Source organism: Aspergillus alliaceus (genome assembly GCF_009176365.1).
Source record: "Aspergillus alliaceus strain CBS 536.65 unplaced genomic scaffold BDW43scaffold_20, whole genome shotgun sequence".
In the NCBI taxonomy this organism is placed as follows: Eukaryota; Fungi; Ascomycota; class Eurotiomycetes; order Eurotiales; family Aspergillaceae; genus Aspergillus; species Aspergillus alliaceus.
The window spans coordinates 107145-124929 of record NW_022474703.1 but is presented as its reverse complement, the minus strand read 5'-3'; the positions used below and the strand labels follow the sequence as shown (position 1 = coordinate 124929).

The 17785-nt window shown below is 49.7% G+C and overlaps 4 protein-coding genes across 4 annotated transcripts; 1 reads left to right on the top strand and 3 right to left on the bottom strand.

Annotated features, from left to right (window-relative positions):
* Positions 1–321: 321 nt before the first annotated feature.
* On the bottom strand, positions 322–5147 carry BDW43DRAFT_300024 (DUF323 domain protein; the record flags this gene model as incomplete). Its single annotated transcript, XM_032044830.1, has 9 exons — positions 322–435; positions 507–1391; positions 1479–1902; positions 2358–2439; positions 2507–2802; positions 2867–3767; positions 3825–4040; positions 4105–4781; positions 4852–5147. The coding sequence occupies 9 exons, from the start codon at positions 5145–5147 to the stop codon at positions 322–324; spliced, it is 3891 nt and encodes a 1296-aa protein (XP_031900608.1).
* A 1351-nt stretch (positions 5148–6498) lies between these two features.
* BDW43DRAFT_77874 (uncharacterized protein) lies at positions 6499–8089 on the top strand. The gene has a single exon (XM_032050506.1). It carries the CDS (start codon positions 6858–6860, stop codon positions 7941–7943), a length of 1086 nt encoding a protein of 361 aa, XP_031900607.1. The 5' UTR covers positions 6499–6857; the 3' UTR covers positions 7944–8089.
* Positions 8089–9342, bottom strand: BDW43DRAFT_310779 (DUF92 domain-containing protein; the record flags this gene model as incomplete). The annotated part of the gene is made up of 3 exons (XM_032047029.1): positions 8089–8716; positions 8844–9067; positions 9157–9342. The coding sequence occupies 3 exons, from the start codon at positions 9340–9342 to the stop codon at positions 8089–8091; spliced, it is 1038 nt and encodes a 345-aa protein (XP_031900606.1).
* A 753-nt stretch (positions 9343–10095) lies between these two features.
* On the bottom strand, positions 10096–16118 carry xlnR (putative C6 transcription factor; the record flags this gene model as incomplete). Its single annotated transcript, XM_032044829.1, has 5 exons — positions 10096–10818; positions 10897–11198; positions 13102–13231; positions 13298–15618; positions 15680–16118. The coding sequence occupies 5 exons, from the start codon at positions 16116–16118 to the stop codon at positions 10096–10098; spliced, it is 3915 nt and encodes a 1304-aa protein (XP_031900605.1).
* Between the last annotated feature and the right edge of the window lie 1667 nt (positions 16119–17785).

Sequence of the window (17785 nt, the reverse complement as noted above, 5' to 3'; positions counted from 1 at the left end):
GGTCGGCATGGCGTTCTTTGCTATATTTATGCCTGCGGGAATATATATGATACGGCTGGGTAGGCTGTATCATGGTATCCGTTTGTAAGCCCAGTTGAATATCCAACAATGGTGAGGGCACCTGTAACTCGTTTGCTTATGGATCCTCAATGCTCGAAAAGCTGAGCCACTCATTAAAATGTCTCATATATCTCCAGGGAGTTTGGCCCCGCTCATGGTAAATAGCAAACATAATAGGCTGTGGATCATTCACTTGTCTATCCTACTACATATTGGACTTTGACATTTTCATAATTCATGGCAGTAAAAGAGATTATACACCTATTTAGGATAAGCTTTGATGTGATGGCTCTTAAGCTTGACGAATTGCTCGAATCCGAATCGGCTCAGGGTTACACCCCGTCCCGAGTTCTTCCAGCCGGTCCATGCAAGATCCTGAAACAAACAGTCAGCATCGATCTAAACCCACCATGGCAATTCGGATCTCGGTCCATATTGAAACTTACCGGACTGGGATAGTCGGATCGGTTAATGAAGACAGTTCCCGCCTCCACCTGTTCAATCAGTTCCTCAGCCTTAGCCACATCCTTGGTCCAGACACTGGCAGTCAGCCCAAACTCGCTGCTGTTCATGAGCTTGATAGCCTCCTCGTCGCTGTCAACCTTCATCACGGGAATCACAGGACCAAAAGTCTCCTCCGTCATGACGACCATGTCATGGTTCACGCCCGTCAGGAGTGTAGGCTTGACGTAGTTACCGTCAGCAGGAGGGTTCTCGAATGACTCATTAGCAGGGGTTTCATCCTTGGCACCCTTCTTGATTGCATCGGCAATATGGGCCTGGATGGTATCTTTTGCGCGCTTCGAAATAACAGGTCCGATCTGCGTCCGCTTGTCAGACGGATCTCCAACACGATACTTGCTCAGAACCTTCTTGACTTCCTCAACGAAGGTATCGTGTATATTCTTATGCACGTAGACCCGCTCGATGGCGCAGCAACTCTGCCCACTGTTAAAGATAGCTCCGTCTACAACCTCCTCCGCGGCCCACGCCGCATCCACATCGTCCCGGACATATGCTGGATCCTTGCCTCCGAGCTCCAGCCCAACGTTGACGATGCGGTCTGACGCGGCCTTTTGAACGGCCAAGCCGCCAGCCACCGAGCCTGTGAAACAGATATGATCGACCAGAGGTGATCGGACAATGGTTTCAAGTAATGTCGGGGATCCACAGTGGAAGTATTGGATGACGTTCTGAGGCAACCCGGCCTCGGCGAAGGCAGCGGCAAACTGCTCCACTACCGTCGGGGTTTGCGGGGACGGTTTCAAGATGACAGCATTTCCGGCCAGAATAGCAGGGATCAAACTGTTGACGAGGATCAAGTAAGGGTACTATTCCACAAATTAGTAATCAGTTAGTATATGTGTTTTTTTTTGGAGGGCAACTTAAAAAAAAACAAGAATGTTGCGGCAACATACGTTCCATGCGAAGATGATAAACGCCACACCAACTGGCCTCCGCTTGATATAGCGTCTAAAACCCTTCTCCTCTTCCCCAGGAACAATCCCCTCATCACCTAGCACTGAATCGCTAATCTTGGTTAGGTAGCGGCTGCGCTTGATAGCTGTCATCACCTCGACACCGGTATAAGCGATGGGACGACCCATTTGCTCGGTCAGCTCTTGGGCGAGCTCATCTTCCTTTTTCTCGAGAATGTCCAACGCACGGCCGACGATTTCTTGTCGCTGTTTGAGAGTGGTCGACTGGGAGAATGATCGGAAAGCTTCCTGCGCGACCTTAGGGATCCGCTGCAGCTCCTCGGGGGAGACGCCCGTCCGGGTGAGGACTGGGCGATTGGTGGAGGGGGAGATGGTTGTGATAGTTTCGAGAGACATACTGAAGCTTTCCGTTTATGATCCTTGGACCTAAACGGAGCAATGAAGCGTTTATCTGGGTATATAAGAGTAGCTTGATAAGTTGGAGGAGGGGCATCTTCGTCACGTTATCGGCTGGAGCTTCCCCGCTGTGGCGGCACCCACTTATACTATGCCCTAAAGAGTAATCTACTGGCATGCAATCTATAGAGTACGGCACTACTCTCTTAATGAAATATAATAAGAGCTGATTTTTAACAATCTCTCAACAGAGCTCAAGTAGGTTATTGAATAATGTCGTCACAGATGAGAGTGATGTCTAGATAACAAGCATGAAGTTATGCTCAAGACTAATCCCCACTAAAGATCACGAACCAAACGTGCTCCTGCCCAAGTGTAAGGGTAGTTGTGCTGATACCAATTGACACTGGAGGTAATGTTAGCGCCTTAAATAGCACCAAGCCTTCATATCAGTTGACTTACAATGTAGTACGCCCAGCAACTCGGGGATGAGTAGCCCAAGAACCACCGAGGATGACGTTGTGCTTGCCGTCAAAGAAATCGGCTGTTGGAATTAGTTAGTACCTGATAGGCTTTATTTACGGCATACACGCCATCCTGATGGTACTTACAGGTATATCCTGGGTAGATTTCCATGGCCTTGAAGCCATCATGTGGCGTCAATGGGGTGCTAGTCCACTCCCAAGCGCCTCCCAGTTCACCCTGACCGGCTAGTCGGTCGCCGTTCTGGATGACTGGGGTAGGGTGCCAGTGCTTGAACCCGACATTGCAACCGTCGAGATCAATGAACACTGGCAAGGAGCTCCGGGAAGGATATTGTACTGGCTGGTGGTCCGGCATGCGAGGCTTGCTAGGATTGATCTTGTTGTATCCATTCCCATTCACGCCGTTCGGGTTACCGTTCGGACTGAATACAGTCAGTTCTGTCACAGTACCTTTAGAAAGTGGTGTCATTCTATAGTTGCGCTCACCTGAGACCATTCAATTCCTCATGATGTTTTACGCCGCTCCCCTCCTTTAGTACCGCAGAGTGTAGATAGATACTCTTGGCTTCTTCAAAGGTCGGGAGTCTGAAGCCTAGCCATTCTGCGTATCCAGATAATTCATCATACGACGCCATCACAGGCCAATCCTGGGCAAGTTCAAGCGGAACTGGTCCAAAAACGGTGCGAACGGCAAAGTTAGACATGAAGTCCATTATAGCTTCGACACTGCTCCCGTTGACTGCCACAGGTATCACGTAGTCTTCATTTGAATGGGTCAAGATCCATGATGCTGGTATTTTGCGCGACTGGTTCGCTTGCAAATACTTGGCATATTCGCCATTGGTAATGGGCCTACCCTGCGCTTCAAATGCCGGAACGGTCACTGTTCGCGCCGGTTTCTCATTGTCCCACCCATAGGCTGCTGGAGGGACGTCATTGCCATCAGCACCATCGAGGCCGATGGTCAATGTCTGCTCCGGGATAGAGAACCACTCGTTTGGTTTCTTGTCTTTCCGAGCTTCATGGTGTATCTTCTCAAAATCTGGCCGTTCTGAAGCGGGTGGAGGAAGCATCTTCTCGCTCTGGATCAACATGTACAGGAACGTCTCTAGGTGCATCGCCTCGTGCTCAAACCCAATCCAGAAAGCCTCACCCAGGATCCTGTTTTCCGAAAGGTCGCCTCTCTGATAAATAGATTGCACCCTGCTTCTGACCCGTGCTTGGTAATCTAGGATATCGTCAAGAGCTGGCCACTCGTCTGGGATCTCGCTGTGGGAGTGGCACTTCTCGGGGTCATCTACGTCGGGGTCAATTCCACGTTCGAAAATACATTGGTAGGACTTCGGCTCTGTTGGATTTTCCCGCAGGGCTCGAGTCAAGTGGATGTCTGTCTACCAATTAGCAATCCGATTATGTGCCGAAATTGCAAGCCACATAGACTGACCCAAAAATGTGGGGATATGTCCCAGATAGAAGATCAAAGAATTCCGTAACTTGATTGGCTTTGCCAAAAGCTCTTCACGAGGAACCATGGCCTTGGTAGCAATATCCCATGCTCTCCACAAAGTCTGCCATTCTTCAAAGCTGGGTATAGGATGAGCCGCATATTGAGAGGGAGATGTCGGGAAGTTAAGGACGGCCGAGGTCAGCATGTGAAGATCTGATTGATGTGAAACCCCCGGTTAGACATGTCTGGTAGAATGAGGTAGCCGTTTACTACTCACGATAATCAGAACCATCGCCTACCTCCGCAGTCTGGATTAAATGGGCATCACGCCACAGTTGGTCGCGCTCCTCAGGTCCGTGCTTGAACGCTTCCTCGAAGATGAGCTCTTCTCCCTTTTGGAGAGGAACCCCATTGATGGTCACATCCTTCTTTGGGGAATAGGCTGCCCAGTGTCGTCCTTCCACGGCATCCCAACCCGTAACTACTTCCCATTCACCAGGCTTGAAGGCTTCGGACCCAAGAACGGCATTCGCGTGCACTAATCCGTTCTCATAGAACCGCCGTGTAACACCCTTCGAATCATTGTAAGCTTTGTACACCTTGTCCGCGTCTTTGCAGCCGTCCAGGCCGATAATCATCATATCAGAAGGGCCCAGGAGTCTAGAATACTGCGAGAGAAAACGTGCTGCACCAGGACGGTCGAAGTTTCCTAAAGAAGACCCCATAGACAAGATCATCGTAGGCTGTTTTCGGTTCTCGGGGTTATTAAGCCAAGTGATAGCGTCGTCGTAGGTGCCATGGAGACCATGGAAGCCAACGTGTGTGAACTCATCAATGGAGACCTCGGAGAACGTGCGCTGCAGTTCTGATAGAGACAGGTCCAGGGCATAGTAATCCACATGTTTCCCTACGCGTTCAAACTCCCGGAGCAGAATCTCAATCTTCCGAAGATTCCTAAACGAGGGTTAAACATGCGCTACGCAGCCTGGACGGTTACGACTTGATTCAGAAGGACAGAACGCACCCACTACCTAACTCAAGCAACTGCGCATTGTTGGGAATCCGTTCAACTATTCTCTTGGAGTTTGTCTTCAACACCTCAATCTCGGCATTGGTCAAGTAATACTCTTCCAGATAGGTGATTTGCTCAAACAGCTTGAGACCCTCAGCATCATAGAGAAGCATGGTTGGCATTGACTTCCTGACGCCAGCCGGAGGGCTGATGCCCTTATGAATCTCATTTACGAGGGAAAACTCCACGTCATTCTGATGGATGTTGACAATGTCAACGGCTTTAGTTGGGAGAGCCAATGGAGACATTCTTATGTGGTGGCACAGAAGCCCCGGATCTGCAAGAGAGATAAATAAGGAAGAGAAAAGGGTAATATAAAGTCAAGCCTAGAAAATACGGCAAGCTCGACAGAATATTATAGGAGGAAGACCAGGGGGGGTTTATAAGGCAGGCAAGGCAAAGAAAGATGGCCTCGGGGGGAAGATCAATGAGGGGTAAATGAGGAGTGCAGACAATCCCCCTGCAGATGGTATGACACACGCAGAAATTAATAGAACAGGTAGAAATTAGAAATCGAAAGAATTGTGCGAGCTCGTATGCCGAAGTAGGTTTGTTTGGAATGTTGCGGAAGAGATAGGGAACCTTATACCACCTGGGAGGACAACTCTAGCCCTTGAACATCGCAGCCCCACGGAGTGAGCTGTTCCTGACTGAATAATCCATGTTGGTTTTTATTGCAAAACCCCGGCGGATAAAGGACTAATCTAATTTTGGGTATCAGATTGAAAAGCCATGGGAAGGAAGGTTTTGATGGTACAGACGCTCTGACATCAAAGCAGATCGGATTTGATTTGCAAGCATAATGCACGTCACACTACGGCAATAGCATAGTTTGATCCTGTAAGGGCGACGAATTCTGGCCCACACTCCACTCATTGGAAGGAAGACCGACTTGTTGCAACCAATGCGGGTCAGGCATACTCGAAAGAATACTCTTAAGTATCCAACCATACGAGAAACTTTTCCCACACGGTGGAGTCATGCGAGATGACGTTGTGTTTGCATTGCCTGTTTGCTTTATTTGCTCTTTATTTGCAGCGTTTGTTTCCACCCCACTTGGTCTCTTTTTGTATGGTTTGGCTTGGTTTGCTCCGATAATAGCCTTCCCTTGCACCTAGACCACAATACTACTATAGTAACTAGTAGTCTTTCTCTACTATCTCCATATTGAATACTACTTCGCTCCATAACTCCCTCAGAATCCCTGAAGCATTCACATCTTCTCAATGGTCTACGCATGCGTCGTGGCCTCCCCCCCTGAGAGATTTATATCCAATCACGAACACTAGTGGGAAAGTCGCGCGACAGCCGCACATATGCAGACTAATCAATCTCCAATCTCACGGCCGAATTAGGACAATCCCTGATATTCACGATGCAGGACGCTATAACCCCAACCTTACATAGGTAAGAGCCATGTCAGCCACTCCAAGGCCTTATGTCGTGTCACAGGTCCCCCTCAGCCACCCCTCAGGAACGTCGGACTATGTCACACTTTGGAAGTTGACCCCACCATGTTGGTCTAACAAAGAAAAGGGAAAAAAGAAAGAAAGCATAAAGAGTACATACATAGCGTACAATATCCTTGTTAAAACGAGGCCGTCTCATTGTTGACTGATGTCCGCCGGAGCATCCTGGAATAAACCCTAATTGGCTGCTCTTTCGTTCTCCACTACTATGTCTCTTTGAGGACCTTTTTTATAGCTTTCTAAGCCACGTCTTTCCCAGACCATTCTGCAAGGCGTACAAACTCTACAGACTCGGCGAACAGCTTTTTTGAACAACATGGGCCCTTCCTGACGATTTCCTCGGAATGTTCCCAGACACTAACACTTTATGCAAAGAGTTCGCAATCAAGCTGAGGGCCGTCATCCCCTGAGCCTGACTATAAAAGCTATGGTCTCAGTGAGAAAGAACTTTACCTTTATCAAGGATCCTCACTGCGAATCTCAGCCGCTATGGCTTACACCGAGCTACTAATTAACCCAGAGTGCCAAAATGCTGGCTCTCAAAGGCATAGGAGAAGCATAAATGCAAGCCTTTACCCATACAAGCTCGTCCGGAGTCTACTGAAAAGGCACAGCTCTACCCTGGCCGGGATGCTGGAACAAATAGGCAGGACAGAGGTCATGATCTCCCTCTTGCACGCTTCAAGGCATCTCCACTGTGGTCGAGACCGCGAATCAGAATCTCATGTCTCACAAGCCATGCAACGAACTCTTCAATTGACGCAAAGCAACTTTCGGGACCCCTTGATTGCCCATTGCAAGTTTTGGCTCGGCCGCATTGAGTGGTTTAGAGGTGACGAGGCGAAGGCATATCAACTTTTTCTCGAGACAGAACAGTGGCATAAGGACTTTCCTGAAGGGGAAGAGGTTCCACTGTACCTGGAGTATCTTCAACCGGACGCTGAAAAGGAAACTCGGCGGCGCGCTTTGTGTGCAACATATCCCTTCTCTCTCCTCCCTCCGCATCACAGACGATATCCTGCTTATAGATTCCAGCTAGGCACCAGCGATCGCAAGTTGCCCTCAAAGCGCAGCCACCATGATGAACTTTGTGAAACGGAAGCTCTTGTGACCGTACGCCCAAAGTCAGGTGAGAGGAGCAAAGACCCGAAGGTATGGATTGAAATTGGCACCAAATCACTTCCTCCCCAATACTGTGGTTCCCCCCGTAGGGTTCTACCCATCAGACGGAAACACCAGAACTGGGATACTGCATGGCTGCAGAACTCCCGCTTCCGCCCACCCCAGGGTCAATTTACGTTCACCATGTACCCTACGGGCATAGCATCGCGCACACGCCCGACTAATATTTTTCCCGAGCAGATCTACGAGTGCGTTGTCCCGGAAGAAAAATGGAACTCAATCTGCAAGAGGATCAAGGGTAAATACATTACGATGGGTTTCTTGGCCTATGAAAGACAGCAACTTGAAAAGGCGGTGCTTGAGAAGACAGATCGGATTTTGGAACAAATCGCAAGGTCCTCCCCGAGTACTCCAGAGGGTATCCGAGCAAAATACCTTCTTTATCACCATTGACAGCTGTCACAGTGGGTTTCTTTCTTAGGGACGCCAAACCCTCCCTGCTCCATGTATCATATACCTTCATGAATGTACCATAACCAATTCAATCTGATCGCATCAACATAATCCCATCAATCATAGAACCCCAAAAAAGAAAAAATCACCTCAAAATCCCAACATCAAAAACCGAAACATCCCAAAACCACCCCGCAACCCCCATAGCCCCTACACTCATTACAAACGCCATCAACACATTAACCGCATTATTATCCAGCAAATCCCGTCCACTCTCCACCACCCGACTCTCATGCTCCGTCCCAACCTCACCCTGCCGCTTCACCCCCTCCGCAGCAGAAGCAGAAGCAGAAGCCTTTGCCCCCGAAAACCCAGTCGACCCCCCAGCCCTCAAATGCGGATGCACAAGCACCTTCTTCCCCCCTTCCCCCTCGACAACCTTCCCCGTCCGCTTATCAACAACGCTCGCCTGTAGTAAACCCCCCAAAACACTGTCCACCACACTCCCCAATGCCCCCCACCCGGTAAACGCAACAGTCCACCAAACCCGCTCAGCCAATCCAGTCCCCTCACAAAACGGCAAAAGCACAGCCGACGTCGCCGCAACCGTAAACGCCCCAAACACCCCCGCTACCAGTCCCGTCCCCGTCACGCCTCCGTTCGTCCCCGGCGGCACAACACGGAACGTAGGCGACGTGATCAGCCTCGGCTTGGATTTCGACAGGATACCCAGTTCTGAGGAGAAGGTGTCGGCGGCGACGGCAGCGTAGTTCCTATTTCCCATTAACCGTCAGCCTTCGATAGAAGCCCTATATATATACCCTTCTCTTTTCTTTCCTTCTTCAACCCAAAATGAAACTAAAGAGAAAGGGGGGGGGGGAAGAGGAAATAAAAACATACGCAACAATCCCCACGACCAGTAAATCGGCCGGGCTCTTCCCGTTCTGGAAACATGCGCTTGCGCTCACACTGTCTGGGCTCTGATTTAGGATATATGTGTGCGCGAGGATAAGAACAGTCGCGACGATGCTATTCGCCAGCACTTGTATATGGGTTCGTTGGCCCTCGCCGCCCTCGGAGCCGGTGGCGGAGAGGGTGAGACGGGCTTTGACGTCATGTTTGACCTGGGTGTTGAACGACTTGTTAGGATTCGTTTGTTTGTTGAAGTTGAGGGGGGGAGAAACGTAAAGGGAGGGTGGCCTGGCGGGCATACCTTTGTTGCTTTTGTGCCGCCGAAGTAGAAGACGGCGAGGAGGGCGAAGGGGGTAGACCAGGGGTGGAGGGCGTGGGCGGTTGCTGTTAGAGCTGCTGCTGTGAGACCGAGGGGGGTGAGGGATTTGCGGGACCAGGCGCGGTGGACGAGGAGGACCAGGGCTGGGATGGCGATGATGGGTTTCATCTTTAGGGTGGTTTTGTATTTTCGTTGATGGGTATGGTTGGTGGTGGGGTTTCTGGCAAATAAAATGAAAATGAGGAGTTTAGGGTTGTAGCATGACTTTTCTTTCTTTCTTCTTCTTTTTTTTAAAGAAAAGTAAGAAAGAGAGACAAAGTATAGGTTGGTTGTGACTTTGTTTAAGGAGGAACAGTAGTCTAGATTTATTTCAATGGTAAGCTAAGCTCGGGCGGAGAAGGCTGGGCTCCCGGTGGGTCACGCTTTGGTGTCATTTCGGTTCCGATGTTTGACTCTTTTTCAGCTTTTGTACATACGAGATGGATTTAGTTTGTTAGCTCGATTTTTGACATTCATGGGATGCTTATGATGCAAGTGATTCTGTAAGAAGTATTTTCTATCATCTTATGTAGAAATATGGCCCTATCTATATAGGAACTCAGTCACAATAGTCAATGCAAAGCGGGTAAATTAGCCATTATATAGCTGCGTAGTATAACCACCTCTTGCATTAAGTAATACCAGCACATTACCCAGCTTCGTAGGCGCTAGTTTACCCCAGAGAGTACCTTTGGTGATATTTTTTTTTTTCACTAGAAGTACAAAGTCAGGTCCCTCAGCCACTTCTCAAGTTGATTGGGTGGACAGTGTGAGCCGTCTCTAGTACGAACCATTCAGGGCTAGACACCCCTGCAGATAGACAGATGTCTCTGCCCGTGATCCTCCGTGGTAAGATCTCCTCGGCTTGTTGTTGGACCAGGTTCATAGGTGAAACATCGAGCTATCTTCATTCGCCTCGCAGAACCTCCAAAGCCCAGCCGCAACAGCCGCATCCCTGACAGAGCCAAGCTCATCATCACGAACAGCGCGATTAATCTCCGCATACCGCACCTCAGCCTGCTCCTCTCCGTTTGCATTCCCCGTCGAGCCCTTCTTCTTCTTCTTCTTCTTCCCCACATGCGCATCCGGGTGATACTGCTCCATAATATGCACGTAGAGATCCTTAGATACGTTCTCCGCCAGCCAGCGCATAATCTCTCGACCCTCATCCTCCTTACCGGGCATGACCAAATGTCGCAACAGAACCCCCTTCTTAGCAATTCCATCAGACGTAAAACACAAATCGCCGACCTGTTTATGCATGGCCTTGATGCTCTCCATAGCCGTCTCAGTATACCCCTCAGCCTTGAGCAGCCGCTTCGACGTACTGTCTCTCCAGACTTTAAAATCCGGCAGGTAAATATCCACCAGACCATCCAACAACTCGAGTGACTCGAGAGAGTCAAACGACGACGTATTATATATGATAGGGATTCTAAGACCCATATCGCGCGCCGTCAGAATGGCCAGCGCAACCTGGGGCACCACATGTTCCGGTGTGACCAAGTTGATATTGTGGCAGTGTCCGACTTGCTGGAGTTTCATGAACCAATCCGCTAGTTCTTCGGGGGTTAAGTCGAAACCATTGCGTTGGTGGGCGATATCCTAGAAAGTAAGAACGCCTCGGTTAGCACATTGGCTTGAGAGAAGTGGGGACGTGAGATTAGTAGTATGTGAACGTACGTGGTTCTGGCAGAACACGCATCGCAAATTACATCCGGAGAAGAAAACCGAGCCGCTGCCGTTAAATCCTTGAATGCATGGTTCCTCGCCGCGATGCGGTGCGATCACGTTGACCTTGACGGTCTCTGCGCCGATTAGGCATATCCCGGTTTCTCTATACCGGTTTACTCCGCAGCGGCGGGGGCATAGGTTGCATTCTTGTAGATGCGCGTATGCGCGGGAGCGTTTCTTCGCTTCATCGATAGAACTGAGAAGCTGGTAACGCGGGATATATTCGTCTAGCAGAAAGGCTGGAGGGATGCCTATGGACCGTTTTGGGACGAGAGGAGTAAAGGACGGTCGGGGGGAGAAATGGTGGGAAGATATTTGGCGAAAAGACCCGCTTAGGCGATTCATAATTCAGCGCTAGGTCCGGGGTAGTAGTCATCCATCTCGTTGAATGTATTGAAGGTTGTTGAAAGGAAGATAGGAGACAACCGAGGCAAACGATAAGTTAAATAATATTAAAAACTTCTTATCTTATCTCAGCTGTGGCGTCATATGTATTGGACTGTTAATGATTGGAGCACCTCTTGTTGCAACAACTGTTAGTCATGCAATTCAGGCACCAACTTAAAATGTCTACTTATATATGTTCTGCATATACGAATTGAATACCAAAGACGGTTGGATGCCTCAGGCCAGATAATTGATATATCATAGATGTACTGTATAGTACATAGTTTCACCTCTCTTCACCAGTCATCAAAACAGGACTGAGCTTTGTTTTTCAAAAGAACAAAACCAAATATGAAGACATTATTAGTGAATGAACTGACACAAAGAAAAGCCAGCCCTTAATCGCCCCACTACGCGCATCTACAAGAATGCAACCTATGCTGGCCATGAGCACCATTAGTTGAATACTTCCGTAATATTCAAGCCTTTCCAGCATTTGGCATTGTTGTTCAGTGAAAGTATGTCTACAAGACCTTGAGGACCTTTGTATAGGCTGGCCTATGGAAAGGGCCCCACATACCCCCTCAGATAGTTCTAATTGATCATCTGAAGCAGTTTGATTCGATTGTTTTGCCTCTCCAGTGATTTTCCCACGCCATTCATATCCACACTGATAGTGAAACGAGAAATGCCCCCCAAACCAGAACCCCCAACCCACAGTGGTTAAGTCCAACCCTACTCAACCCTAATACTTCCCAAGCCACTAACCCAACTCCCTCAAGCCTACATCCGTGGCATTTCAAAGATTGTGCTGCTCGGAGCATTATTACGAAAGGCAAATGTAATCTCCAATCATGCGGGAAGCCCACCAAAGATCGACATGGACCAAGCGCGGAGCGCCTATGAAATGGCTGAGGCGCACGACACGGGCCTCATGGTCGTTTGCCACCGACTTCTGCGCATAAATATTCGCTATAACACCGTAAGCTCTAAAGATTGTGACGGGTATAATGGCGAAGGCAAATGTCGCCAGGTTGTGGAGAAGCTGCGCAAGAAGTATCCGCTTGCCCATGGTGAGGTGCCATATTGACTCGGCTTTGTGAGGTTATTGGTAGGTTGGTGTCTGGTTGGGGAGTGGCGCTTTTGCATCATGGGGCAGGTAGGATTCAGGTTTGGGGCCTAGGGAGTTTAGTTTTGAAATTCTAAGCAGGGATATTGTATGTAGGGACGCCATTGGGAATGATTCAAAGTAGAAGTTCTGTATGTGTGCATTATTCACAGGTGGTCTTTTGAAATGTGGGTATATATACTAAACTACACTGCTTCAGATACTGTGCAGTGGCATAAACAATGTAACAGGCCATAGTGTACAGGTCCCATCAACAACGATTGATGGAGAACTAGGAAGTGAAATTATATACTGAAATGGTAAGTATGTTAAATAAATTCCCTCCCATCACTCGGACGAAAAGGCCAGCTCGACATAAGATGCACGCCGAGCTAAACACGGAGGAACCAAGAACGCGACGAAAAGCGGACGGGCCAAAAGATAGACAAGTCGATAGACGACGGGAAAAAAAAGATAGCGGTATTCCAGACCGTATGCTAGTGGGCCTCTAGAACTCCAGAACCCCAAGGCCCTTGAGACATCTTCAATTAATTACTGTCATGAAATTGCATCACACCGTCAGATTTTGCCAGCTATGCAAATGGCAGAGATATAGGTTGAGAGTTTATATGATGGCGGCATCCATCATAGTGCAAGACCGCTGCCATCACCGGTCCAGCGGTAGAGAGCTAGCACTTCCCGCCGGCGCTGCTGCTGTTCGCCGAAGTCCTCAGGCATGCGTCCACGTACCTGCGCTAGAGCCGAACGCATGACCTTGCGGAACGTCCTCTGAGGAAGAAGAATGATGTTAGTAAGATGTCTACCAATGTAAAACTGCCGAAAGGTATAGCTCACCTGATACTCGGTGTTCAATGTCACGACGCAAGCCTCGTGTGCACGAACAATCGTCTCACACGCGCGGACGACGCTAGGACTGGCTTCACCTTGAAGCTTGTCGGCTGCCAGGAGCAGTAGAAAGCTGCCCTGCAAGAGATATATTCCAAAAAAGAAGGGCATAAATGTGATGTCCGGATCATACTCCAATATGTCAGCAGCAGCGTCAGCCGCGCCGACAGCATGGCTCATCGCCGCGATGAACGACTCCGAGGAAATCCAGAGATCGTGATCCTCAAGCAGACTGATAGGATCCCACTTGCCTGCCAGCAGGACGTGTAGGACATGCATAATGTGGGTTCCGTAGGCGACTACCATTTTCGTGTGTACAATAGACTCGTTCACCCGCGATCCGGCCGTGCTAGTCGAATGGCCAGATGGGCTCACATGATCCAGGTGGGATCCTTCCATCGTTGCATCATTCTCCGTTGCGCCAAGAGCTAGACTGCTGGTGTAGCGGGCTTCGAATTCCTTTAGGCTCTGAGCATATGTATCTAGTTGACGGGTGATCTCCAGCACTTGGTGGTCCCAGTCAGCACTATTTCGGAAGACGCGGCCGAACCGGGGGTGTTCCTTGGCTTGTTGGAGGTCTACAATCTCTCCCAATATTGTCATTAAGGGCAAGAAGAAGCCGAACATGCTGTGCCCAGTACACTCTACTTGCGGGCCGACCTGTCGGTAGGTGGCACCCGCAAAATCACCAGCTTGCCACAAGTCATCGTTCATCGGCTGAAGAAGTCCAGCACATTCCTTATCCAGCAATGTCAGAGGACGGTTATAGCAGAGCGCTAAGTGGCGGTCTGTCGCATATAATAACCACCAGAGGCGCCGGCGCTCTTCTCGTTCCTCCTCGGTAACATTGAGAGCTGTACTACCAGAGCCGTTTCCTACCGATGTAACTAGAGGAGGGAGGTTACGTTTCGACATGTCGGCATCTGTATCGTCCTCAGGCTCCCCATCCTGCCTCGGCTGGGAGACATTTGGCGGTAATTCCCGTCCCAGTTTCAGCTCACGAGCGAGGGACCATGCCGCGGTCCACCAACGCATGCTAGCTGCCTTATACTCGCTGGCAGATATCACGGTCGCTAAGTGAACGTACGTGGCGACGTCATCTACGGCACCTGTTGCGCTACTCTGCGCGCCAAGTTGGTCCATGGAGACTCCAAAGCCACCAAGAGCCACGCCATTGATGACCATATTAGCAGCGTAGTTAGGGGATGTTTCCCCAGGAGCGGGCCCATGGATCAACGGCCTGAGTAGACCAATTGTGAGTTCCAAAAGCTTTTGGCAAACTCTGCCCCGAGCCGACGGGGGAGAAGTTAGGAACGCCGCCTCGCTAGTTTGAGCGGCAACCCAAAGCATGCTTGCCAATAGGCCAGGGCTGCAAACCCTTGGCTTTGCGGGATGGAGAAACGACTGCTTTCGGAAGATGTACCCAACCACGTACGGGGATTGAGGGGATAGGTGGGAGGGGGAGAAGCTCGTGAAATAGACGTCGAGGAGATCACAGGCCAATGACTGGGGAATGATTGAAGCGATATGAGGGAGGACGGGTTGCAGAACTGGGTACCGCAACGTGCTAGTGAATGGCGGTATGCTAAAGGAAGCGAAATTGGCAGGGGATGGCGAAGGGAGCGATAACCATCCCGGAGATTGTGCCGGCGGCGATAGGCCTAGAAAAGGCGCCGGGTGGTTTTCGGCCGAGTGACCGAGTCGGAATTGGTTGATCGAAGGGTGATTCGTTTCCTGTGCGCTCATCAGAGAGTAAGCACCATCGTTATAGCCGGGGTTCAACCCTTGAGGTGGTAGGGCTGCCGACGGAGACCGGGGATTTGCGCCGGACGGGTGTAGCATCTGTAATGAACGAAGATCTGGCACAGACATCTGCGGCCGGTTGGATTCATTGAAGGCGTTGAGGTGATTCAGGTGAATGGCATCGATCGCACCGCCTAGGGGTGGCTGAGAGTGCGGGGTGTGTTGGGAGCCCTGCATCCCCGCCATCTCTGGCATTTCAGACTGCTGCCCTATTTGCGACTGTCCGGCGGTCGTCAGGTTTCGGGCGGCATCGAAGGATGGATCGTACCTGCTGCCGACCTCTTGCGATGATTGACCGTCCGAAGGAGTGTGCCGTTTATTTGAAGATGCAGGGTCGTTGACTGGATTACCATTTGGCGTCGGTGCGGTGCCATTGTTAGCTACGGCCGCGGCGGCGGCGAGATCCTTTTTGGAGGCTTTGCCGCGTTTTTTGCGTTCTCGAGCATATTCACAGGTCAGGCCAAATTCTGTCTCGCTACTGTCAGTATCTGGACCTTTGCGCAACACGGAAAAAGAGCAAAACACTACCAATGCAATGCGCGCATGGATTTTGCCCGTCGCATTTCGTCCGGAGTTGATTACACTGATCACATGCTCGACTGATTCTGCGGCGGACGGGACCGGATGTTGAACTTTTGCGGATCGTCGAGCGAGCTTCTGCCAGCTGATCCCGTTGAGACGGGCTCCTGAAACCGCTTGTGGCGGTTGGGTTTTGTTGGGCCGCGGCATCGTCGCGGTAGAGACGCTGGCCTTGGGGCTTGGAGATGGAGCTTCTGAGGGGGCTGCCGTCCACCGCACTGGCCCCATTGGCTTCTCGCGACAGTTGTAGTTGCTCCAGCGCATACTGTGAGCCCTCGGCGAGCGTATCCAGCCCGACCGGCTGAGACTGTGCCATTCCGACCGGCTGAGTGGCTGAAGAAAAAGGAGAGAAGGAGCTGGTGAAATGCTGAATCGAGGTTATCGACATTCTCACCAGGGAAGAGAAGCGACCGGTTGGACTATTGGTACATATAGAGAACGGGGTTGGACAATATTGGCAGATGTGGGGAACGGAAATGGAAGGAAAAGAACACGGACGAGGGCCGTTAAGGCCCCAAAATCCACGAAGAGTGGTGCTAGTCGTTTACAGCAAATATAGTCCGTCACATCCAACAAAAGCCACCCCAGGGAAACAACCTGGAGAGAAGAGTGCACAACTCACAAGTTAGACAACAGGGAAGGGGAGGAGGGATGGGGTAAAAAAAAGAAAGAAAGAAATACAGAAAAGAAAAAGAAAAGGGGAGGCAAAGAAAAACGAGAGACAAGATCTGGGTCAGTGGGGAGAGAAAATCGGCTCAGTGATCAGGGTCAGAGCATAATGCCGACTAAAGTGATCGGGTCGGGAGATTGAATACTTAGAACGAGAACAAAGACCTGGGGAACCAAAAAAGGAGGAATCTAGCTGGGGTCATCGACTCATAGGTAGTCGAGGGACATGAGGGACCCCAATGGACACGAGAAAGCCGGGGAAGAAAAGGCACTAAAGGCCCCTAAGACGGAGACTAAAAGGTCACGAGTGGTTGGTCAGACCACAAGGCAGTAGACGAGGCCAAGAAATTTCTCCTCAACTCCACCGGGATCCAGAATATCATTTAGTGTGAATAAACCAGGATGTGATGAGGATGATCAGTTTTAATATCCGTTTAGAGGCACACCACCGGAGTGAGATGCGTGATTGATGGGGGGAAAGAAGGTGGAGTCGGCCGTTGATTAACTGCAGACAAACCATAGATTAAAGAAAAGAAGAGGGTAAAAAAAATTAAAAAAAAAAGGCAGGGAAAAGTACCTGTCGGATGAAGCCAGTCGGGGTCGCGTTCCGGATCGTCAGGTCAAGGTGGAGGTGAGTGATTATGGGGAGAAAGTGTCTGTGATCGGTGGTTGATCCTGATCTTTGTTGTGGTCCGTGGAAAGTGTTGGACAAACTCATTGTCATAAGAGGAAGGATAACATAACAGTCGTTCATTGATTTAAACTATGATGAAACGTGGGGAAGTGCCGGCATCAATAAAGCCATCAACTACCTGCCTGGGGCATTCAACCCATGTCAGGTGCATGTAATACATCTGTCCATATTGTTTTTTTTTTATATATATGATTTGTGTGGAGCTCTTTCGCGGTCGGTATGCCCATATGGTTATCTTACCTCTTATCAATTCATGTATGCAGGTCTATCTATTATGTATTCGACAGGTATATTGTATTATTATCAAATACACACTTCGTCAGCAGAATCAACTACCGGGGGAAGAAAAGAAAAAGAGTACTAATGACTCTACTACTACTACTACTACTACTACTACTACTACTACTACTACTACTACTATTACTAATATAAATATAATCTTTTACGCCCAGGTCTGCCAACGATTACAGGCGGGACTTGGGCACTTAGTGTGACTTTTACCATCCAACAGAGCCAAACTTGTCCTTTAGTAGGCGCGTAGTTAGATTAAATTCCCCGATCGTCCGGACAGAGGGAGCAGAAGTCGACGGAGGGGATAGTAAAAATTTTCCCCACTGGGCTGTTGAACCCTGTCTAATGCTACTTATCCAAACGGGGGCTGTACGCTGTCACTCTATTACAACAGATAATGT